This window comes from Trematomus bernacchii, unplaced genomic scaffold, assembly GCF_902827165.1.
Source record: "Trematomus bernacchii unplaced genomic scaffold, fTreBer1.1, whole genome shotgun sequence".
NCBI classification, from domain to species: Eukaryota; Metazoa; Chordata; class Actinopteri; order Perciformes; family Nototheniidae; genus Trematomus; species Trematomus bernacchii.
The window spans coordinates 9,572,663-9,591,782 of NW_022988098.1; the positions used below are offsets into that span (position 1 = coordinate 9,572,663).

The 19,120-nt window shown below is 41.5% G+C and overlaps 1 protein-coding gene across 6 annotated transcripts in view; it reads right to left on the bottom strand.

The window, feature by feature from the left end:
• Window positions 1-8,198: 8,198 nt before the first annotated feature.
• iqsec1b (IQ motif and Sec7 domain ArfGEF 1b) overlaps window positions 8,199-19,120 on the bottom strand; it is a 228,098-nt gene continuing 217,176 nt past the window's right edge. For 3 of the 6 annotated variants that reach the window (XM_034121554.1, XM_034121559.1, XM_034121558.1), the window contains 8 exons: window positions 18,056-18,195; window positions 17,335-17,364; window positions 17,057-17,182; window positions 16,867-16,966; window positions 16,078-16,239; window positions 14,312-14,488; window positions 11,333-11,382; window positions 8,199-9,141 (listed from right to left, as the gene is read on the bottom strand). In XM_034121554.1, the coding sequence (XP_033977445.1) occupies window positions 8,593-9,141; window positions 11,333-11,382; window positions 14,312-14,488; window positions 16,078-16,239; window positions 16,867-16,966; window positions 17,057-17,182; window positions 17,335-17,364; window positions 18,056-18,195 (1,334 nt within the window). In that variant the 3' untranslated portion in view covers window positions 8,199-8,592. The remainder of the gene's footprint in view (window positions 9,142-11,332; window positions 11,383-14,311; window positions 14,489-16,077; window positions 16,240-16,866; window positions 16,967-17,056; window positions 17,183-17,334; window positions 17,365-18,055; window positions 18,196-19,120) is intronic. The other 3 variants (XM_034121556.1, XM_034121555.1, XM_034121557.1) reach the window with 2 other exon arrangements.

Below are 19,120 nucleotides of genomic sequence, written 5' to 3' on the forward strand. Positions count from 1 at the left end.
GTCACACAGTCACACAGTCACACAGTTATATAGTCACACAGTCACACAGTCACACAGACACACAGTCACACAGTCACACAGTCACACAGTCACACAGTCACACAGTTATATAGTCACACAGACACACAGTCATACAGTCACACAGTCACACAGTCACACAGTCACACAGTCACACAGTTATATAGTCACACAGTTATATAGTCACACAGTTATATAGTCACACAGTCACACAGTCACACAGTCACACAGTTACACAGTCACACAGTTATATAGTCACACAGTCACACAGTCACACAGTCACACAGTCACACAGTCACACAGTCACACAGTTATATAGTCACACAGTCACACAGTCACACAGACACACAGTCATACAGTCACACAGACACACAGTCAAACAGTCACACAGTCACACAGTCACACAGTCACACAGTTATATAGTCACACAGTTATATAGTCACACAGTTATATAGTCACACAGTCACACAGTCACACAGTCACACAGTTACACAGTCACACAGTTATATAGTCACACAGTCACACAGTCACACAGTCACACAGTCACACAGTCACACAGTCACACAGTTATATAGTCACACAGTCACACAGTCACACAGACACACAGTCATACAGTCACACAGACACACAGTCAAACAGTCACACAGTCACACAGTCACACATTCACACAGTCACACAGTCACACAGTCACACAGTTATATAGTCACACAGTCACACAGTCACACAGTCACACAGTCACACAGTTATATAGTCACACAGTCACACAGTCACACAGTCAAACAGTCACACAGTCACACAGTCACACATTCACACAGTTACACAGTCAAACAGTCACACAGTCAAACAGTTATACAGTCACACAGTTACACAGTCACACATTCACACATTCACACAGTCACACAGTCACACAGTCACACAGTTATATAGTCACACAGTCACACAGTCAAACAGTCACACAGTCACACAGTCACACATTCACACAGTTACACAGTCAAACAGTCACACAGTCAAACAGTTATACAGTCACACAGTTACACAGTCACACAATCACACAATCACACAGTCACACAATCATACAGTTACACAGTCAAACAGTCACACAGTCAAACAGTTATACAGTCACACAGTTACACAGTCACACAATCACACAATCACACAGTCACACAATCATACAGTTACATAGTCAAACAGTCACACAGTCAAACAGTTATACAGTTACACAGTCACACAATCACACAATCACACAGTCACACAATCACACAGTCACACAGTCACACAGTCACACAGTTACACAGTCACACAGTCACACAGTCACACAGTCACACATTCACACAGTCACACAATCACACAGTCACACAGTCAAACAGTCACACAGTCACACAGTCACACAGTCACACATTCACACAGTCACACAATCACACAGTCACACAGTCACACAGTCACACAGTCACACAGTCACACATTCACACAGTCACACAATCACACAGTCACACAGTCACACAGTCACACAGTCACACAGTCACACAGTCACACATTCACACAGTCACACAATCACACAGTCACACAGTCACACAGTCACACAGTCACACATTCACACAGTCACACAATCACACAGTCACACAGTCACACAGTCACACATTCACACAGTCACACAATCACACAGTCACACAGTCACACAGTCACACAGTCACACAGTCACACATTCACACAGTTACACAGTCACACAGTCACACAGTCACACAGTCACACAGTCACACAGTCACACAGTCACACTATCACAGTCATACCAGACTTTTAGACAGAGGGCACAGATGTCATGCCCTCTGTATACAGTAGATCCTGGAAAAGTGAGGATAATAATAGGGAATTTTACAAAAAATGTTTGTATAACTTATGAGAGCTTTGTCAAGTCTGAAAAAAAAACGAAACAAACATGACATAATCAGGGTAGCGTCATATTTAGACTAGACTAGCTTTAAAAAAGTATAAATTCACTCAGCATGGAGAAAAAGATGACGCCACTTAGGACCCCTTAATTGACCCTGGGAGGAGTTTTCATTAGAACATTTGTCACACATTTCACACCTTCTTTCTGGCAATGGCATTTTTTTTAGGTGTAATTCTTTTACTTTGACGCTTTTATGTTGGTTTATTGTTTCTCGACCAGTTATATCTGAAATGCGGCATTTCTGTGTCTTTTAACATCTGTCCTTCTCATTTTCTTTCTTTCTCTTTTGCTTTCCTTTACTGGGGAGGGTTCAGCTTTCATGAATCCAAAGTTTCATGAACCACCAAATCAATATTCAAAAAGTATTCCAGGCTGTTTTCTGTACCAGACGGAAAACTAACCAGTTTTTTTGGCAACAGCTGACGTTAAATTAACCAAAAAGTTCTAAGTCCTAAATTCTTACGCTGCGTTCACACCGGACGCGATGCGATGTTTGGGGGCGGCGCGATTACATGTAAAGTCAATGCAGAGACGCGGACAGACGCAAATTCACTCCGACGGCGAGCATGAAGCGGTTGATGCGAATTCCGCGGCGCGATTGAAAGGGGCCGCGACAAACACTTGAGTTACATTTTTTCAACTCAAGCATCATATTCGCGTGACGCGATCTCGCGGTAGCCAATCAGCGGTGAGGATCTCAGCCTGCCGTCACTGACGTTCAACCAGAAAACATCAGCCGTTAGCTGTTAGCAGTTAGCACACAGAGCTCACAGCTCCTCATATCCGTTCAGAAACTGGACAAAAGTTAAACGGGACCTATCATGCAAAATGCACTTTTGTACGTCTTTTCTACATGAATATGTGTCCCCGGTGTTCCAGGGAACTCACCAAGTGTCAGAAAACACAACCCTCTCTATTTTCCTCCATACCCAAATCTCTAAAAAAGGGGCTGCAACGGATCTGATACAGACTGATCCAGATTTGAACACTTCTATGACGTCACAGAAGTGGCGCTACGGCTATTGGGCCAACTCTCCACCTATCAGGGGAATGTGGGGTTGGGCCACGGCCGGCCATTGCCGCTCGAAAGCGCTGGATACGCTGTAGTACATATGCCAGGCCTGTAAGTGGCGCTGTAGTCTGCCACAAAAGCAGCGAAGAAGACTTCCCGCCCATAGTTACCATGGTTACCCTTCTGTTTATTCTCCGCTGTGGCTTTTTTTCTCCCTCCCCGAGGCAAGCGTTTGCTCCTGCTGCTTTAATTCATTGCAATCCCTCCCCGTCGAGGCAAGCACTGTAATTCTCTCCGGTTAGTCCACCAGCAGATGACAAACACCCACCTCTCTGCCTCTTCCAAGGAACGAGGGGACCGTGCGGCAGAGTTTCAGTTTCAGTTTCTTTCGCCGGTCAAGACGTCCGTTAAAGTTTAAATCTTCCGGACAAAATTAGAAAAGTGCCGGTCAAAGGTCTTCTTTGTTATTTATTGAGCTTTAAAACAAATGAATAACGACTCTATATAATAAAACACGGAGATCTCTTTTTCTCCCCCTCTTCTGACAGCCCAGCAGCTGATCGGAGCACGGCTCACCTCTCCTGCAGGGGGGCGTGGTCAGCAGAATCAGACCCGTAGACAGCAAACAGCACAGAGAGTCGCTGGTTTTGTGAGTGTGGACGGAGCATATACAACGTTAGCTCAGCCTGATCGATCCGATCTCCATTCAGAAAACACACATTTTAAAAGGTTTTTCGCCTGCCGTCTTGTCTGCAGACTTGTCAAAGCATTAATTCATGGTTTGTACTAACCGGTATCAGTATGTTGTTACTTCGGCATCATTTTGAAACGTGTATTACAATTAAATCACGGTAAAATATGTTAATTTTGTTGTAGTTGTAGCCCCCTAGCCAGCGCGTCTTGTTTGAATGGTGCGAGTAAACACAGCTGACAGCCGCGGTGAAACTCGAGCGTTTAGAGCGATGCGATTAGAGCGAAGCAAATATTTGCATCGCTTCCGGTGTGAACGCAGCATTAGTGTCCTCTGTAGTACTGTAGTCCCTTGATTGGAGCCTCCTCCTTAGCAACGGTCTACTCTCCTTAGCAACGGCCTGCTATCTAGAAAGAGCAGACCTCTGAATGTCGAAAAGTGACCAATCAGAATCGAGTATTAATTAAAACCTATGATTCTAACACTGATTCCTCTTATAATATAAATATTGATTCAGTAGGTGCACTTCTAGGATTCTAAAATGATGTCATGTTTTGCAGGTATGAATGTAGTCTTTCCTCGGACCCCTTTCGAGTGAGTGTGGTACTAAAGGACACTAGGACCATTAACCCTTTTAAAGTATACAAATATATTTGTGTTCCTAGGTGTGTCAAACCACTACTTGGTAGAAAAATCTACAGAAAGTTTTGTCCATACACCCAGTCATTCAAGTGAGACAAGAAAATGGCATTGCAAGTAGTGACAGTCAGCTCAGGTTTTACAATATATCATTTTATTTTGCGTTCTCAACATCGTCACAGTACTAGTTTTACATCAATAGGGTTTTGTCTACTTAAGAAACAGAATGCATAATAAAATAAGAGCACTCCTTCCTTTTGTTGACTTTAAAAGTGGGCTGTGGGTACGAGAGAACAGGTGCATCTTGGGAAACAAGTCAACTTTACAGTCCATTTCTAGTTCCTATGATAACTCATTTCTGTCAGAGGCAGAGAGAAGCAGTCCATGATTATGTAAATATCAGAGGGGAGCATTGAATGCACCTTCAATGTAACTGCAGACAATGAGCAGTAGTAATAATAATAATTAATATTATTTACACACTATTTACATGTTTTTCAAATTCTTTACTACCAAGCCACCCTTAAAATGCTCTCAGAAGCCTCTTCGTAAAGTTACACACCCCTAGATGTATGTTGCTATTTACACTCAGCGATACACTGCCATGTGTTACTGTACAGCGGGAAGAGAGGTGAAATGTATGCCGGAGTAGAACTTTAAATGAAAATACACACTAAATGTAAACAAGCATCAGTCAGAGAAATCAAAGCGACATTGAAGAGAGGCGAGTCGAGCCCGCTGCTTAATAAAACACTTAAAAAACAGAAAAGAGAACAGAAAAGAAACGGTAGGCATCAGCGGCAACGAAGCACCTCACATGGAGTCCAGACAGGTTTATTATTGATCAGTCGTATCTGTTTTATTGTGTTGCACTGTAGGAGGAGCCTGTGACCTCAGATTTTCATTGACATATCTACACTGTAGCTACGCACACATGACAATAAAAGCCTTGAATCTTGAATCGTCTGATGCTTGAAAACACTCTGGACCGCCATTATTCTGGGAACAACCAATATTTCCTTTACACTGGTTTCTTCTTGCACTTTTATTCCAACACGTCTGATTGGTCAACTTGTGGATTGTGCTGGGACAATTGAATTTGGTCTCCTACTAATTTAGCTTTAAAATTGTTTAAAATGTAATGACCATGCAATATTGGCACTCTTTTTTATCTCCATAGAACCGAAACAGTGATGTTCAAAATGCTGTGTAGCTCAGTAAATACATTTTGGATCATAACAAATATTTGAGCTGTGCCACTGACTTATAACCCTTTATAGAGGGTTTGGGCGTATCTAGTGACTTCATTAATGGTTAATAATGCTTTATACATCAGTCATAAGCTATTAATAAGTACATTTGGGTTTATAGGTTGTGATCAAATCTCCTTATCCTGTCGCTCGTCTCATAATGAACGTTGTTTATAGACTTCGGCCTAAATGACGATGAAAATATATGCGGCATTTGCTGTGCTCTGTTCCCAGAAAGTGTTTCATATCACACAAAATACATTCTATGTGGCGTTTGGTAGAGGGTTTTTTTTTTTATCTCAGGTGACTTTAAATCACTGCAGGAAATTCTGAGGAAGACTGGTCTATTAAAGCTGCCCTGTGTGGTTTTCTCGTAAATGAAATAAGATATATTAACCTTTTTTTTTACCGAAATGTATCATGGGCATCCTCCTTTCATTGCACTAGGACTGCATGGACTAGTACATTTGACTAAGTAACATTTGCTGCAGGATTAAGCAAGGTTTCCGAGCATGAAAACCCAAAAGTCGTGCTTATGAATACCTTATTCATAAGCACGACTTATTACTTATGTATAAAGCATTATTCGTTGAAAAAGTGAATTGGTATTACCTTGGCCAGAGAGGTAATGTTTTGTCTTGGTTTGTCTGTGTGTCTATCTGCAGGATAACGTGATAGTTAATAAATGTTTGTCCGATGTTGATGAAACTTGGTGGACGGGAGTAGCATTGGCCAATTAAAAGAACCCATTACATTTTGAGGCGAATACAACAAAATACATCTCACTGTCGTTTACATTGTGAGGCCTTTTTGCTTCATTTGTGTTGTGTCAAAATAATTGGAAACATTTCAGAGATGTTAGACATACAATACAACGGCGGCCATGTTGTTTCAACATTACGACTTATGTAAAGTCAATAGAACATTTTTGTCTGAAAGTAGAACCATTAATTATTTTATAAAGGGTTGATAACCTTGAGGAAGAAGGATTAAGATCGTCTGGATGTCACTCGGCAACAGTAATGAGTGAGCTACTGACAGAGACAGTTGATAAATATGAAGATAAAAGACATTATACTCTGTCTGTCCATTATCACTGTGATTTCCTGATGACGGCTACATCTGTCTTCACACCTGCTCTCCTCTCACAGCTGTGATAACACCCGGCTTTGTTGTACACTAAAGATCCAGTAAATGTGGATTAAGAAACAATACAGATTTGGTTATCCTCCAGAGTGACACCAATACATAGTTGACTTCAGGTTAGCTGTAATTGAAGAAGTCAAAACTATTCTACCATTAGTTTTTAACAACTGTAACATTGATATAGTTTGGGAATACACAATAGTTAGAAAATAGCCTTGAAATACATTTTTACATGCAATTATTTTCTGTGACATTCTTTATATGGAAGGTCCTGTCCCTCCGAATCCATGTGGACACTCGCTGAAACATCGAGGAAGAAATGACAAGAGGATGTCGGGGAAAAGACGATTACAGAAATGGAAAAGGAACACCAGATAGAAATTGCTTTTGGACAAAACAAAAAAGGGAGATACATATTGCACATACAAGTAAAAAATAAAGTCCATTTCATATTCTTCAAGCAGATACAGACAGCCATTGATATCAGCTAAGTGCTGTTTCTACCAACAGGAAAACAAACACCTCCGCTCTGCACACACTCCAGATACCGTGCACAGGACCTCTTAATATGTCAGAAAAGATGATTGATATGACACTGCTATTGGTGGCGAAGAGTTTCTGTCACCGTTACAGAATGATAATTATTGTGCTGTGGCTCCGAGGAAAAAAGAAAGTCTGATGGTGGGAGAAAATCACTCGTAGCTCGAGAGACGCACAAAGAAACCGAAGAGGAACAGGCCACACTCAGCCAGCTGAGAGCTTCCACATCAGGGGAGACACGTTGTTGTTTCCCTGCTACACACACCACTTTCTGCCAAAAAAAAAACATGAAAAACGTCCTCCTCCTCCTCCTCCTCCTCCTCCTCCTCTAAAATGGACCAACCAGGCTGCACACATAGAGCGTTCTATACTGTTCATTAGACTCTAAAAAAATAGGTAAAAAAATAAAATGATGGCGGACATTCAGATGAATCTGTTTCCGGAGATTGAAAGACGACCCAAAGTCCAGTGCAGAGGGATGAGACTGTTTGTAGGGCGGTGTGCAAAATCTGCACCACCCTCCATCAAGCTGTTGTAACTCAAAGGCAACCAAACACAGTAGTAACTGAATGCCTCAGTACTTATAAAAGCTTTGATTGAACAGTGAAACTACGCCCTTTATGTGCCTGTATAATACTGAGAGTCGTAAATGATGCATTTGTTCTGTAATAATAATTATAATTATTATTATAGCAACAGTTAATATTTTTATCTTACAAAATACTATGCACGATTTACAGAAAAGCAATTGTTGCGAATATATGCTTGGATAATTGGCACATTTATAAACTGTTATCAGAGATATCACAGTGTACTGTGAGCTAACGCTACATTAAATACTCACACAGCTACTGTCTGTCTGTCTGTCTGTCTGTCTGTCTGTCTGTCTGTGTGTCTGTCTGTCTGTCTGTCTGTCTGTCTGTCTGTCTGTCTGTCTGTCTGTCTGTCTGTCTGTCTGTCTGTCTGTCTGTCTGTCTGTCTGTCTGTCTGTCTGTCTGTCTGTCTGTCTGTCTGTCTGTCTGTCTGTCAGACAAGATCAAATCATTAGTCATTAAAGTCAAGATTACTATTCATTTCTTCTGTAAAACACTAGTAAGTAAGTTAGATATTTGATCCTTTAATTGAGGAGAAACAGTAGTTGTGGTCTTTGTGCATGCTCTTGAATTATAACCTGAAGTGAAATGCAAGGAGCAACCAGAAAGGAGATGTGTTTTAAATCGAGTAAACTGTTCTTGTTATGAGCACAACAAAGAACCCCAAAGGAGGCACAGGATCTCGTCCGGCGTCCGCACAGTGCTACCGTTTCGGATTAAAATCAAAGTTCAGTCTCTGTGTCTTCTTTACACTTTTACACCACCGTACTGATGCCGCTGTGCTTGGGTTTGGTGCTGCTGGGGGCCTGGGAGGGGGCCGTTTGGGGGCCGTGGTGAAGTGGAGCGTGAGGAGGGTGTGTTTGGTGGTGAGGGTGAGGATGAGGAGGATGAGGAGGGTGAGGAGGGTGAGGAGGGTGAGGAGGGTATGCTGGCTGCTGCCCGTGACCTGTTGCCGGGTGAAACGGGTGTGGAGGGTGCTGCAGGTGGGCTGGAGGGTGATAGTGATGATGATGGTGGTAAGGCGGAGGATTCTGGTGGCAAAACTGCCCGTGGTGAGGGTGAACGGAGGCTTGGGGGTCCGTTTCGGCCCGGGCTGTGTGGTGCAAGTTGGTAGGGTGGGTGGTGTGTGAGATTAGGGTGGGGTGCAGAGCCTGAGGGGTGGGGCTGGGTGACTTCAAACGTCTGCTGGGGCCAAACAAAGTCCCCAGCAGGGAGGAGGAGCTGGGCAGCGATTGGCCGCTGTGTCGGGGCGGGCCGTCTCTCGGGGGTCTGCGTCTCATGTGGGGGCTGCTAATGATGGAGCCCTGCAAGAGAGAGAGGGTTAGAGAGAACCAGACACAACACAAAGAAGCCTACTCTTACTATACTTACTAAGTGAAGGTGTACGTGCTGCAGATTCAAATTGTATTTAAAGATGACTTAGTCAGGAGACAACGCAAACACAGCACAAAGCCTACTCTACTATAATATGTCTCTTAATAATCTTAATGAGGGTGAGTCGGGGGGGAAGAGCTTGGGTTTATAAAGGGGAACCATAGATCACTATAGGATAACATAGGATAACAGGACTTAAAATCACACTGTACATTTTACATTTATTTCCAATCTAATATTTAATATTCCATTCCTCACATACTTATGTATATATAATATCCTGCTTTATATTTTGTTACTGTACATTTGAAATTCAACATGTATATTTTCTACTTTTTTTTTTTATGGGTTTTTGTTTTTTACAGTGTCTGAATTCTTTACATAGCACCAACTGCATGACTGGGTACAGCTGACTCTGGCCTTGTGGAAAAGCTTTTTCTTTTCTGGTTCACTGCCTTGTTTCGTCTGTCCATGCTTGCTCTTGCTCGGCTCTCTCTAGTGTAAATAGTCTGGAGGCTTTGCTTTCTGAGCTTGTCAGAGCCTGCAGTCTCTGCCCTGTGATGAGCCGAGTGAGTTGCTATCACATCTGGTTTCCAAGGTTACAATACCCTTTTTAATTTTCATGTGCCCCCGAGAGTCGCTAGAACAGAACATCTGAAACTGCAGCCAGGTTCAAGTCCAGGTTCAGGAAGAGTTTACCATTGTGTGAATATTTCAAAATGTACACTCAGCAAGACAAACAAAATACATCAGATGTCTTTTATATAATGTCACAGTAACACAGAATAACAAGATCACAAAAAAGTAAAAGAAATTAAGCAACTTTTTTAGAGCCATGCACAACATGCAAACTATCGACTACGGTTCATCTAATGTGATTCTACAACACAGGGAAGTAACACGAACAGCAAGGTGGAGTCCCTTTATGATACACTAAGAACAATGAAGATGGATTGTGATTGAAGCTCCAAAGTGTTGCATAATTGATTTTGATTAATTATATACCTTCATTTATTTGACTGATGTGATCAGAGCTGTATCAGTTGTATTCTCTGCCGAGTCTCTTTTCAATGACAATGTATTCCTGTCTTTAAATAACCACAATGACTGACATAATGACAGTAACTCATAATGTTAATACATGATCAAAATGCATTGTACTTTTGGTAGCTTTAGCCATCAGTGAAAGTAGTAAGCTAATGTTAGGGTTCGAAGACTGAGCGCTTAAAACACAACTCTGTAGAAAGTGCAGGATTTTCTACTTTGTGGAAGGTATTGACAGAAACAGTGAGTCTCATTGTATATGTTGAATATTGATAAATAGTCTCAAAAGCTAACTTAACTTAATTAAACTTTGCTTAGGCTAAGTGCCCCAGACATCAGGAACATAATAAATAAGTCAAATATATATTGATAGCTTTCTTCTTAAAGACCTTGTTCTGGCAACAGCTCAAGATTAAAACTTGCAATGAATAACTACAAAATGTTGCTCCCTCTCAAATCATCTTCAATTCAATGAAGCTAGCTACACCTAGCTTGATTGATAGCTACACTTCACCTAGCCATATGCTATTGGCCCTAACGTTTTTTTCTGGTTACAAAGAGTTTATATTAACCATTTAACATATTTGCCTTTATGCTAGGTTTCTTTGATTGCACTGCACAGCTTGGTAAGTGTGACAGTAATACATGCAAAGGAAGAACTTCATATAAAGGTCAGGGGTCAATGAAAGGAAGCCCTCCGAGTCGTCACTCCAAACTGTAAGCATGCAGTAGCTGGATCTGATAAAGCATAGCCATATTCACATCTAGTAAACAAAAAGGGACACAATTCAGAAAATGGATACAAGGCTAACCCACAACACAAGAGGAGGACTCAAACAGGCTCTAACATCGACACAGCCCTAATGTGGGTCAGGAGGATTATTAGTCATGCTGTGTACATCAAGTGTTATCAGCCACAGTGGATCAGCCCAAAGCATGCAGTGACCAAGATGCTCACAACAACAAAACACACCACCAAAACAGTAAAATAAAAACTACAAAGAAACAGAAAACGTGTGTTCAGAGGGAACAACATAAAGTGGAAGGACAGCTCAGCATCGGTTCAATCCTACTTACTTCCATATTGCTGTCTAGTGATCCTGCACTGCTGCGTCTCCCACGCTTGCCTGGCCAGAACATGCAACATGACAGATTAGACACGCCGGGTTAACACCTGCAGGTGCACATATCTCTTCTGTCTAGTGGAGGGGCGCTAGCACCCTAAGGTGACAAAAGTGACAGATGACTAGCTAGCAGCAGAAAGGGAGAGGGAAGAAGCAAAGCAGTGCTACAACTCCTAGCCTCTAGGATACGTCAACTTTAATATTTTCTACTCAGCTACTTGAGGCACAGCTGGAAGGAGACCCTCATATTCAGTGAAAACATTGCAATCTGATAGCGCTAAAGGGAAACTCTGGCAATATATAGTAACATTTCACATCCATTAACTTGCAAGACTCACAAGAGACAAAAAAAGAAGGATGATCCAAATCGAAGCAGAAAAGGCTGATACTGTAGGTCCAGATATTTTATCCCAAGTAGGAAAAACACTGTCCAATGTATGCCATAATTTAACCAAATATGTTATTGACTCTCGCCTTGTGGTAAATGTCAAATGTTTTTCTGATCTATGGAGGTCACAAACAACTGTCCAGATAGCTCAGAAAACGTTTTCCCAACAACGGTCAAGAAAGCTGTCCCTCAAGAGTCACTTTTAAACTAACCAAAATCAAACCTCAAATGCAGTGGCGACTGGTCATTAGGGGCAGGTGGGGCACAGCCCCACCTAGTGTCAGCAGAAAGTATTACAAATAATGATTACAAAAAATGCAAAAAAAAAAATATATATATATAAAATATATTTTAAGATCATGTTTAATCATCTGATTCGTCTGTACATTGCTGTTTTAGTCTGTGTTCTTCTAATTAGTGTGTCTACAGTCACAGTGTGTGCCTATTGAGCTGTTTAGAGCCATGTGGGACAAAACCTGATTATGCCCCTTCCTCTCGCTGTGAAGTCAACGGTGACTGTAAAAACGACACTGCGCATGCTCAGAGTATTTTCCTATTTAATGTGTGTGGCAAAAAAATAATGACCATAGGGGCACTGATCTGCCATCCCCACCATACGTCATCTCACATCATTCAGAGCTGATTGGCTGTAAGTACGTGTGCCGCGAAAAGTGTGGTGTGTGAAGAGGAGACGAGAGAGCTGCAGTGACGCGTCCTAAAACCAGGAAGTAAGCACAAAAAAGCAATGAGATTTCTCCAGAGGATTTTAGAAAATAGCTCGAAATAAGATCTGTGGGAAACGTACCTGTTAGATAAATGCACGTTTTGTTCAGCCGGATAACATCCACATGTCTACCATACTTTTATAATTTTTTAATCATAAATCTATCGATTAGATTTATGATAGACTTTTGAAACTACAAGAACATAAGGAGGACTTTTACAAAAAAGTAATAGAAATGTTTGTCCAGAAGGATAGGCAAATGGACTTCATCTTCAAGTCAAGGTAAGACCGCAATTTTATTGAAAATGGGATCTTACTAAGAGAGAACAATTCAATATTTAAATGATAAAATTACATTTTTTGGGTATCCTTTTGTTGAACTGTCTGTTTAAAATTAATCGAAGCATCAGACAAAAAAAAGCTTTTGAAAATAATATTATATTTTGGTTTAGGTCAAAATATAATATTTGTAAACCTGAAGAGTCAGTGCCAGTGCCTCACCAGCCATGAACCTCACTGCACGTCACTGCAGAAGCTTATATATAGACATCTACGTTTTTTGTGCCCCACCACTTTTGTACATATAAAAACGCCACTGCTCAAATGTATTTAAACTGAGTGATGAAGAGGCAAAACTCTCCTAAAGGAAATATCAAGCATCCAGGAAGTACGTCAGGTATTGAAGGAAATGCCCGACATCATTGGGCCCTTTTCCCCATTGACTTACATGGGGAAAGATACGTCTGTAAATCAGCCCATCATTTTTCTTAGGTAAATCAACTTCACAGTCTGAACACTCGAATAGCCCCTCCTAAAATCACGAGGGTCTGAAGATGGTAAAATGCTTCCAAGGCCTCCAAAATCCACTCTTGTTGCTCTCTATAAAAGCTGCTAACTCAATTATGTTTTGTCTCAATTCATCAGCACTGAGAAAGCTGTCCTGTGGTCACTGAATGTGTTTGGCGGCTCTCTCCATCCTGACTCAACCCCACAACATCAGTTCATATTACGACTTAGACGCTCAAATTGATCACAGTGACCTACATGGCGCTCCACTGCCGGCAACGCAGGATTAATAGGTAAGAGCCTCTAGTGAATTACACCTGAGCCCATTAGCAAACACACATCTCTATTTCCTTCACTGCTCAGAGGCTCTGTTCACTCTGCATCAGAAGGTCAGTCGCAGTGGCTACCGCCCAACAGGAACTCAGCTTCTTCCTGTGATGGAAACTTCTGAAGGAATGGAGACTCAGAGAGACACGAGGAAAGCAGGAACTTTGATGGCAAACACTGATGGTTTATTTGGAGCTTCGGCCGGAGAATTCACAAGACATGTGCTGAGCCACGAGGTGACACAGCTGCTGCCAAACCAATTCTGAAGATCTCTACCCCAGACCCATGTATTTAGCTAGTTCTGAGAGAATAATCAGCATTGTGCATAACAAGAAAAAGCACTATAATAACACCTCTATCAGTTGACGCCAACAGGGAGACAAAACACTGAGAGCAGCCCAAGGGTGCAGGCGTGTGCTCAGTATTTATAACTAATGCTGTTGATCTATTGTGATTTAAAAAAGGTGTCTATTACCATCTGGCCGGGGACAACAGCTGGAAAGTGTTTTGTGACAGTTGATCAATGGGGACTGTCCACAACACTATAAACAAATAAACTAAACAATACAAACTGATAAACTGAGTCAAAGTTATGGGCCTAGGAAAATATTTCCCCAACACTTACTTCCTACTTTCCTAATCAAATAACATCAGGAGCGAACCTGAGACATGAGTTAGTATGGTATCATGGCTTCCCCTGATTTTACCTGCGTCTGACAGGTCTCGTAGGGAGCTGCTGAGTGCGCTCCTCTTCAAACCTTCACCAATGGCGTAGCTGTCGTCGAGGCTCCCGCGACTCAGAGACCCGTTTCCCGTGTCCTTCTTCATGGCTGAAGTCTGGGACATGCTGGGCCTCACGACCCCCTTCTGTTTCTCTAGCTCAGCTGTGAAGAAAGAGACACAATGTTAAAGGTCCCCTATTATACTGTTTTTCATCAATATATTATAGGTCTCAGATATATACAGAACATGTCTCTGATTGGCTGAAACACCAAACAGATCATTGCAGCATCCCATAATCCCCTCTGTTTCAGCCCTGTTTCCAAAGTGCTGATTCTCTGTCTGTTACTTTAGATGAAAATAAGGAGCCCCTCCCCACGCCCCTCTGAGAGATATTTGGTTAAAAAGAACACAATGGTGCTCTAGGAGGAGATTCAGGTGATAAGGTGGGGGGGGGGGGTTACCTTGGTTGGTGATTGGCTAATGGTTACACAAGCCAAAACATCGTTATGACATCATAAAGTGGCCAAAATCTGATCAGCTCATTTTCAGACAGGTTTTTATAAAAATGGATCAGGACAAAAAGAGAGAGAATCTTTGTTCCTGAAACTTTCAGAGTCTCTTTACACAGAGGGGACACATGTTGATGAAGAAGAGACGTGAAGAAGAGGGGACACATGTTGATGTAGAGGAGACATGAAGAAGAGGGGACACATGTTGATGTAGAAGAGACATGAAGAAGAGAGGACACATGTTGATGTAGAAGAGACATGAAGAAGAGGGGACACATGTTGATGTAGAAGAGACATGAAGAAGAGAGGACACGTGTTGATGTAGAAGAGACATGAAGAAGAGGGGACACATGTTGATGTAGAAGAGACATGAAGAAGAGGGGACACATGTTGATGTAGAAGAGACATGAAGAAGAGGGGACACATGTTGATGTAGAAGAGACATGAAGAAGAGAGGACACGTGTTGATGTAGAAGAGACATGAAGAAGAGGGGACACATGTTGATGTAGAAGAGACAAGAAGAAGAGGGGACACATGTTGATGTAGAAGAGACATGAAGAAGAGGGGACACATGTTGATGTAGAAGAGACATGAAGAAGAGGGGACACATGTTGATGTAGAAAAGACATGAAGAAGAGGGGACACATGTTGATGTAGAAGAGACATGAAGAAGAGGGGACACATGTTGATGTAGAAGAGACATGAAGAAGAGGGGACACATGTTGATGTAGAGAGACATGAACAAGAGGGGACACATGTTGATGTAGAAGAGACATGAAGAAGAGGGGACACATGTTGATGTAGAAGAGACATGAAGAAGAGGGGACACATGTTGATGTAGAAGAGACATGAAGAAGAGGGGACACATGTTGATGTAGAGGAGACATGAAGAAGAGGGGACACATGTTGATGTAGAAGAGACATGAAGAAGAGGGGACACATGTTGATGTAGAAGAGACATGAACAAGAGGGGGCACATGTTGATGTAGAAGAGACATGAAGAAGAGGGGACACATGTTGATGTAGAGGAGACATGAACAAGAGGGGACACATGTTGATGTAGAGGAGACATGAAGAAGAGGGGACACATGTTGATGTAGAGGAGACATGAAGAAGAGGGGACACATGTTGATGTAGAAGAGACATGAAGAAGTGGATTTTGCATAATAGGGGACATTTAACAGTAAATCCAGACTTTTTAGATAAATATTTAAAAATAAGACGTGCAACTTTTTCTCACATTCTATCCGGTACTTCTCCATCTCTTGGACTTCAGAAATAGATTCTCGCAGATCGTCAGTGAACTTTTTGCGGTCCTGAGGATTTGGTGCGTTGAAGTTGATGAGGACTTTGATGTCTGCTCCGGGAATGGCTGACGTCAGACGCACTCCGTTGGGATAATCTAAAGAGTGACGGTATCAACAATTAGCCAAACAAAATATACCTATCACCAGGAGAGTCTGTAGAAGTTAGAATTGTCTCAGAAACAGACAACACTTCTGCTATCTTTAAGAATATACAATGGCACCATAAACTCGTCAGGAACATTTTTTCCGAGGTCATACATTTAGAGAGAAATATGGTAATTTTCTCATTGACTTCTATGAAATCAGAATTGTTTTTTTAACCAGTGTCGTTGCCCCTTGCTGGCTATGCAAGGTAACTGCATATATGCACTGGCTTTACTATTCAGATCCCGAAGTTGCTGATCATCCTCTTTAGTAAGGTCACAAATCAAGAGTGAATTATGGTCCTTTTTTTTGTAGACTTCTATACAATCAGACTCCAGTTTGAACCAGTTTAGTTGCACCCTGCTGGCTATGCAAAGTTATTGCACATCTGCATTGGCATCACTATTCAAACACTGAGGTTGTGGCTTGGTCCTTATCCTGCTTTGGGGCAATTCTAATCAGCCTTAAAAATGTTTGCCTTTACAAGTGTTTCTCATGCAAACTTGTTCATTTCAAGCATACTGACACATTTTAAAAGTGCTTAAGCAAAAGTCCAATCCTAACCCCATTGCACTTACACTGATTCTCAAAGATTAGCACTTGCATGCCATAAAGTGAGAAGGACTGCCGAAAGCTGTACGTCACAGAGTTCTTCTTCTTTTGGAAAATCTTAGTGACCTATGAAAAAGAACATGGCATATACAGAGGTGAGATTCTTTTCACTCCAAGTGTGTTTTCAGTGTGTTGAATTAATAATGTCTTCCTCACCACTAGCAGGTCATTGAAGAGGAAGATCTCCCGTTGGTGGACACCCAACTTTTGTGGTTTGTTAGGGTCGGGTACTTCAAAAAGTCTGCAGTAACAGACCAGTCTCCGGTGTGGTAAGGATAGCACCTGCACAAACACAGCCTCATTCCTTAGTATAAAAGTTATATACTTTATGCCTTTCAAAATGTTTGTTGTCTGCTCCATCGAGCCTTTGGGGATATATTACAAATACCTCCACTCAACCCTAAGAAGTAGGCGACAGAAAGATAAATACTTACGCAGCCCAGACCGTGGTGCAACGAGCCAATCTATGGAGGGAGAGTCATTTTACAAGGATCAGTACACACATAATATGGAAACTTTAAAATTCACCATACATCAAAGAAAAGACATTCCACATAATGTTCCACAAGAAAAATGGGCCACATTTAAAATCAGGAAAACTAGTTTCATGGATCACGGGAGAAACATTTACGCATTCCTCACATTCATCTTTTAATACAGTACGTTGTGTTTCCAATGTTCGCAACGCTCTATGATCACAACTGCTTCAAGGTCCCTTGGACTCCTGCCGAAGTGTGTCACCAAAGTGGAGTTAGTTTGATAAATAAGGGTATTAATGGACCTGAAACGAAGCGTATGGTTTCAAGTAAACACCTTCAAGATAATGTGATGTGTTTATATATTTTATTATTACAGAGCTTGTCAGACCGCACTTTTTCTCATCTGGCTCTTAGGGCAAAAGACACATTACAGTCATTCAGCGTGAAGGTCTCCGGCCTTGAAGAATTGATGTGTCACACAGCGGAGAAATAAGTTTCATGTTAAGAATGCTCTTTCATTTCTTTTTCGTTTTTAGACATTGTTGGCCATGAATAAGCCAGTGCTCTCTGCGACAGCTCAGAGGCACGTTGGGTCATTTAGTTCTGCATGCTCCTGAATGGAGGGTAAGATAAAAGTGGTCACACTCTACGTGAAGAAGCCCAAGGGCAGACTTACCGGCTTCTTCCCAACAATGAGTTTTTCCACTTTCTGAACCTGGGACATGTGGTCTTCATTCGTTTTGAGCTCTCGCTTGCGAATCCGCTCATATATCCCTACCAGCATCTCTCGGGGGATGTCTTCCCCATCATCCACCCCTGTAAGAAGAGGCGAGAAAAAACAGACGGATTAATGATTAATTCAGATATTTATGAGAGTTGATGAACCCCTGAGTTTACTTAGATGCTGCAGCGTTGCACACATCTCTAACAGAACAGAAAGAAATGTCCTTCAGAGCTCTCTGAGGACGAGCATCCACTCAATACTGTACTTTAATTACTCACACTCCACCAGGCGGAGAAATTAGTTAGCCATGCCACAAAGCCCCTGCTAATACCCTCGAAATCTGTTCCGGGCAACTCAAAAGTGGTTTTGCCTCAACAGCAAAGATTTTTAGGCGTTGAAAATGAAATACCTTATTGACACGGCTATTAATCAAGGCAATATGCATGCACAAAACTCCATTTAGAGTTAATATTTATCCCTGAAGCTGCATATCGGTGTCTAAAGGTAATATTGGCTTTGTGACAGTCAGCTGGATACGGTGCAGGACGAGAGGACAAAGTACACTACAAAAACTTGAAATCTAGTATATTTTCTGGTATATGTGTCTAATATCTAGTCAGAATATGTCTCTACTCCTGATATAAGACATAATAACTTCAGAAGTAACACTGCAGTGAGATATCGGGTCATGTTTTTAGACAATGCATCAGCTTGTTAAGTCAAAAAATCTTATTTTAAAAAACATATTTTTTTACATATGTATTAGAAAATCACCAACTAACATCAGAAAACTGAAAACTTTTGAGCATTTGCGGATTATTTTGTTTCATAACATTACTAATTCTGGTCAAATTTAGTTCAAAATGAGTTAATTACAAGATCTGATTTATCTAAATATCCCTTCTTATTTCAAGAAATCTTACCAAGCTAATTTGTACTTGTTCTATTGGCAGATTTTTGTGCTTATTTCAAGTGAAAACAACTTGTTTTCATTATTGTTTAACTTGTTTTTGGAGC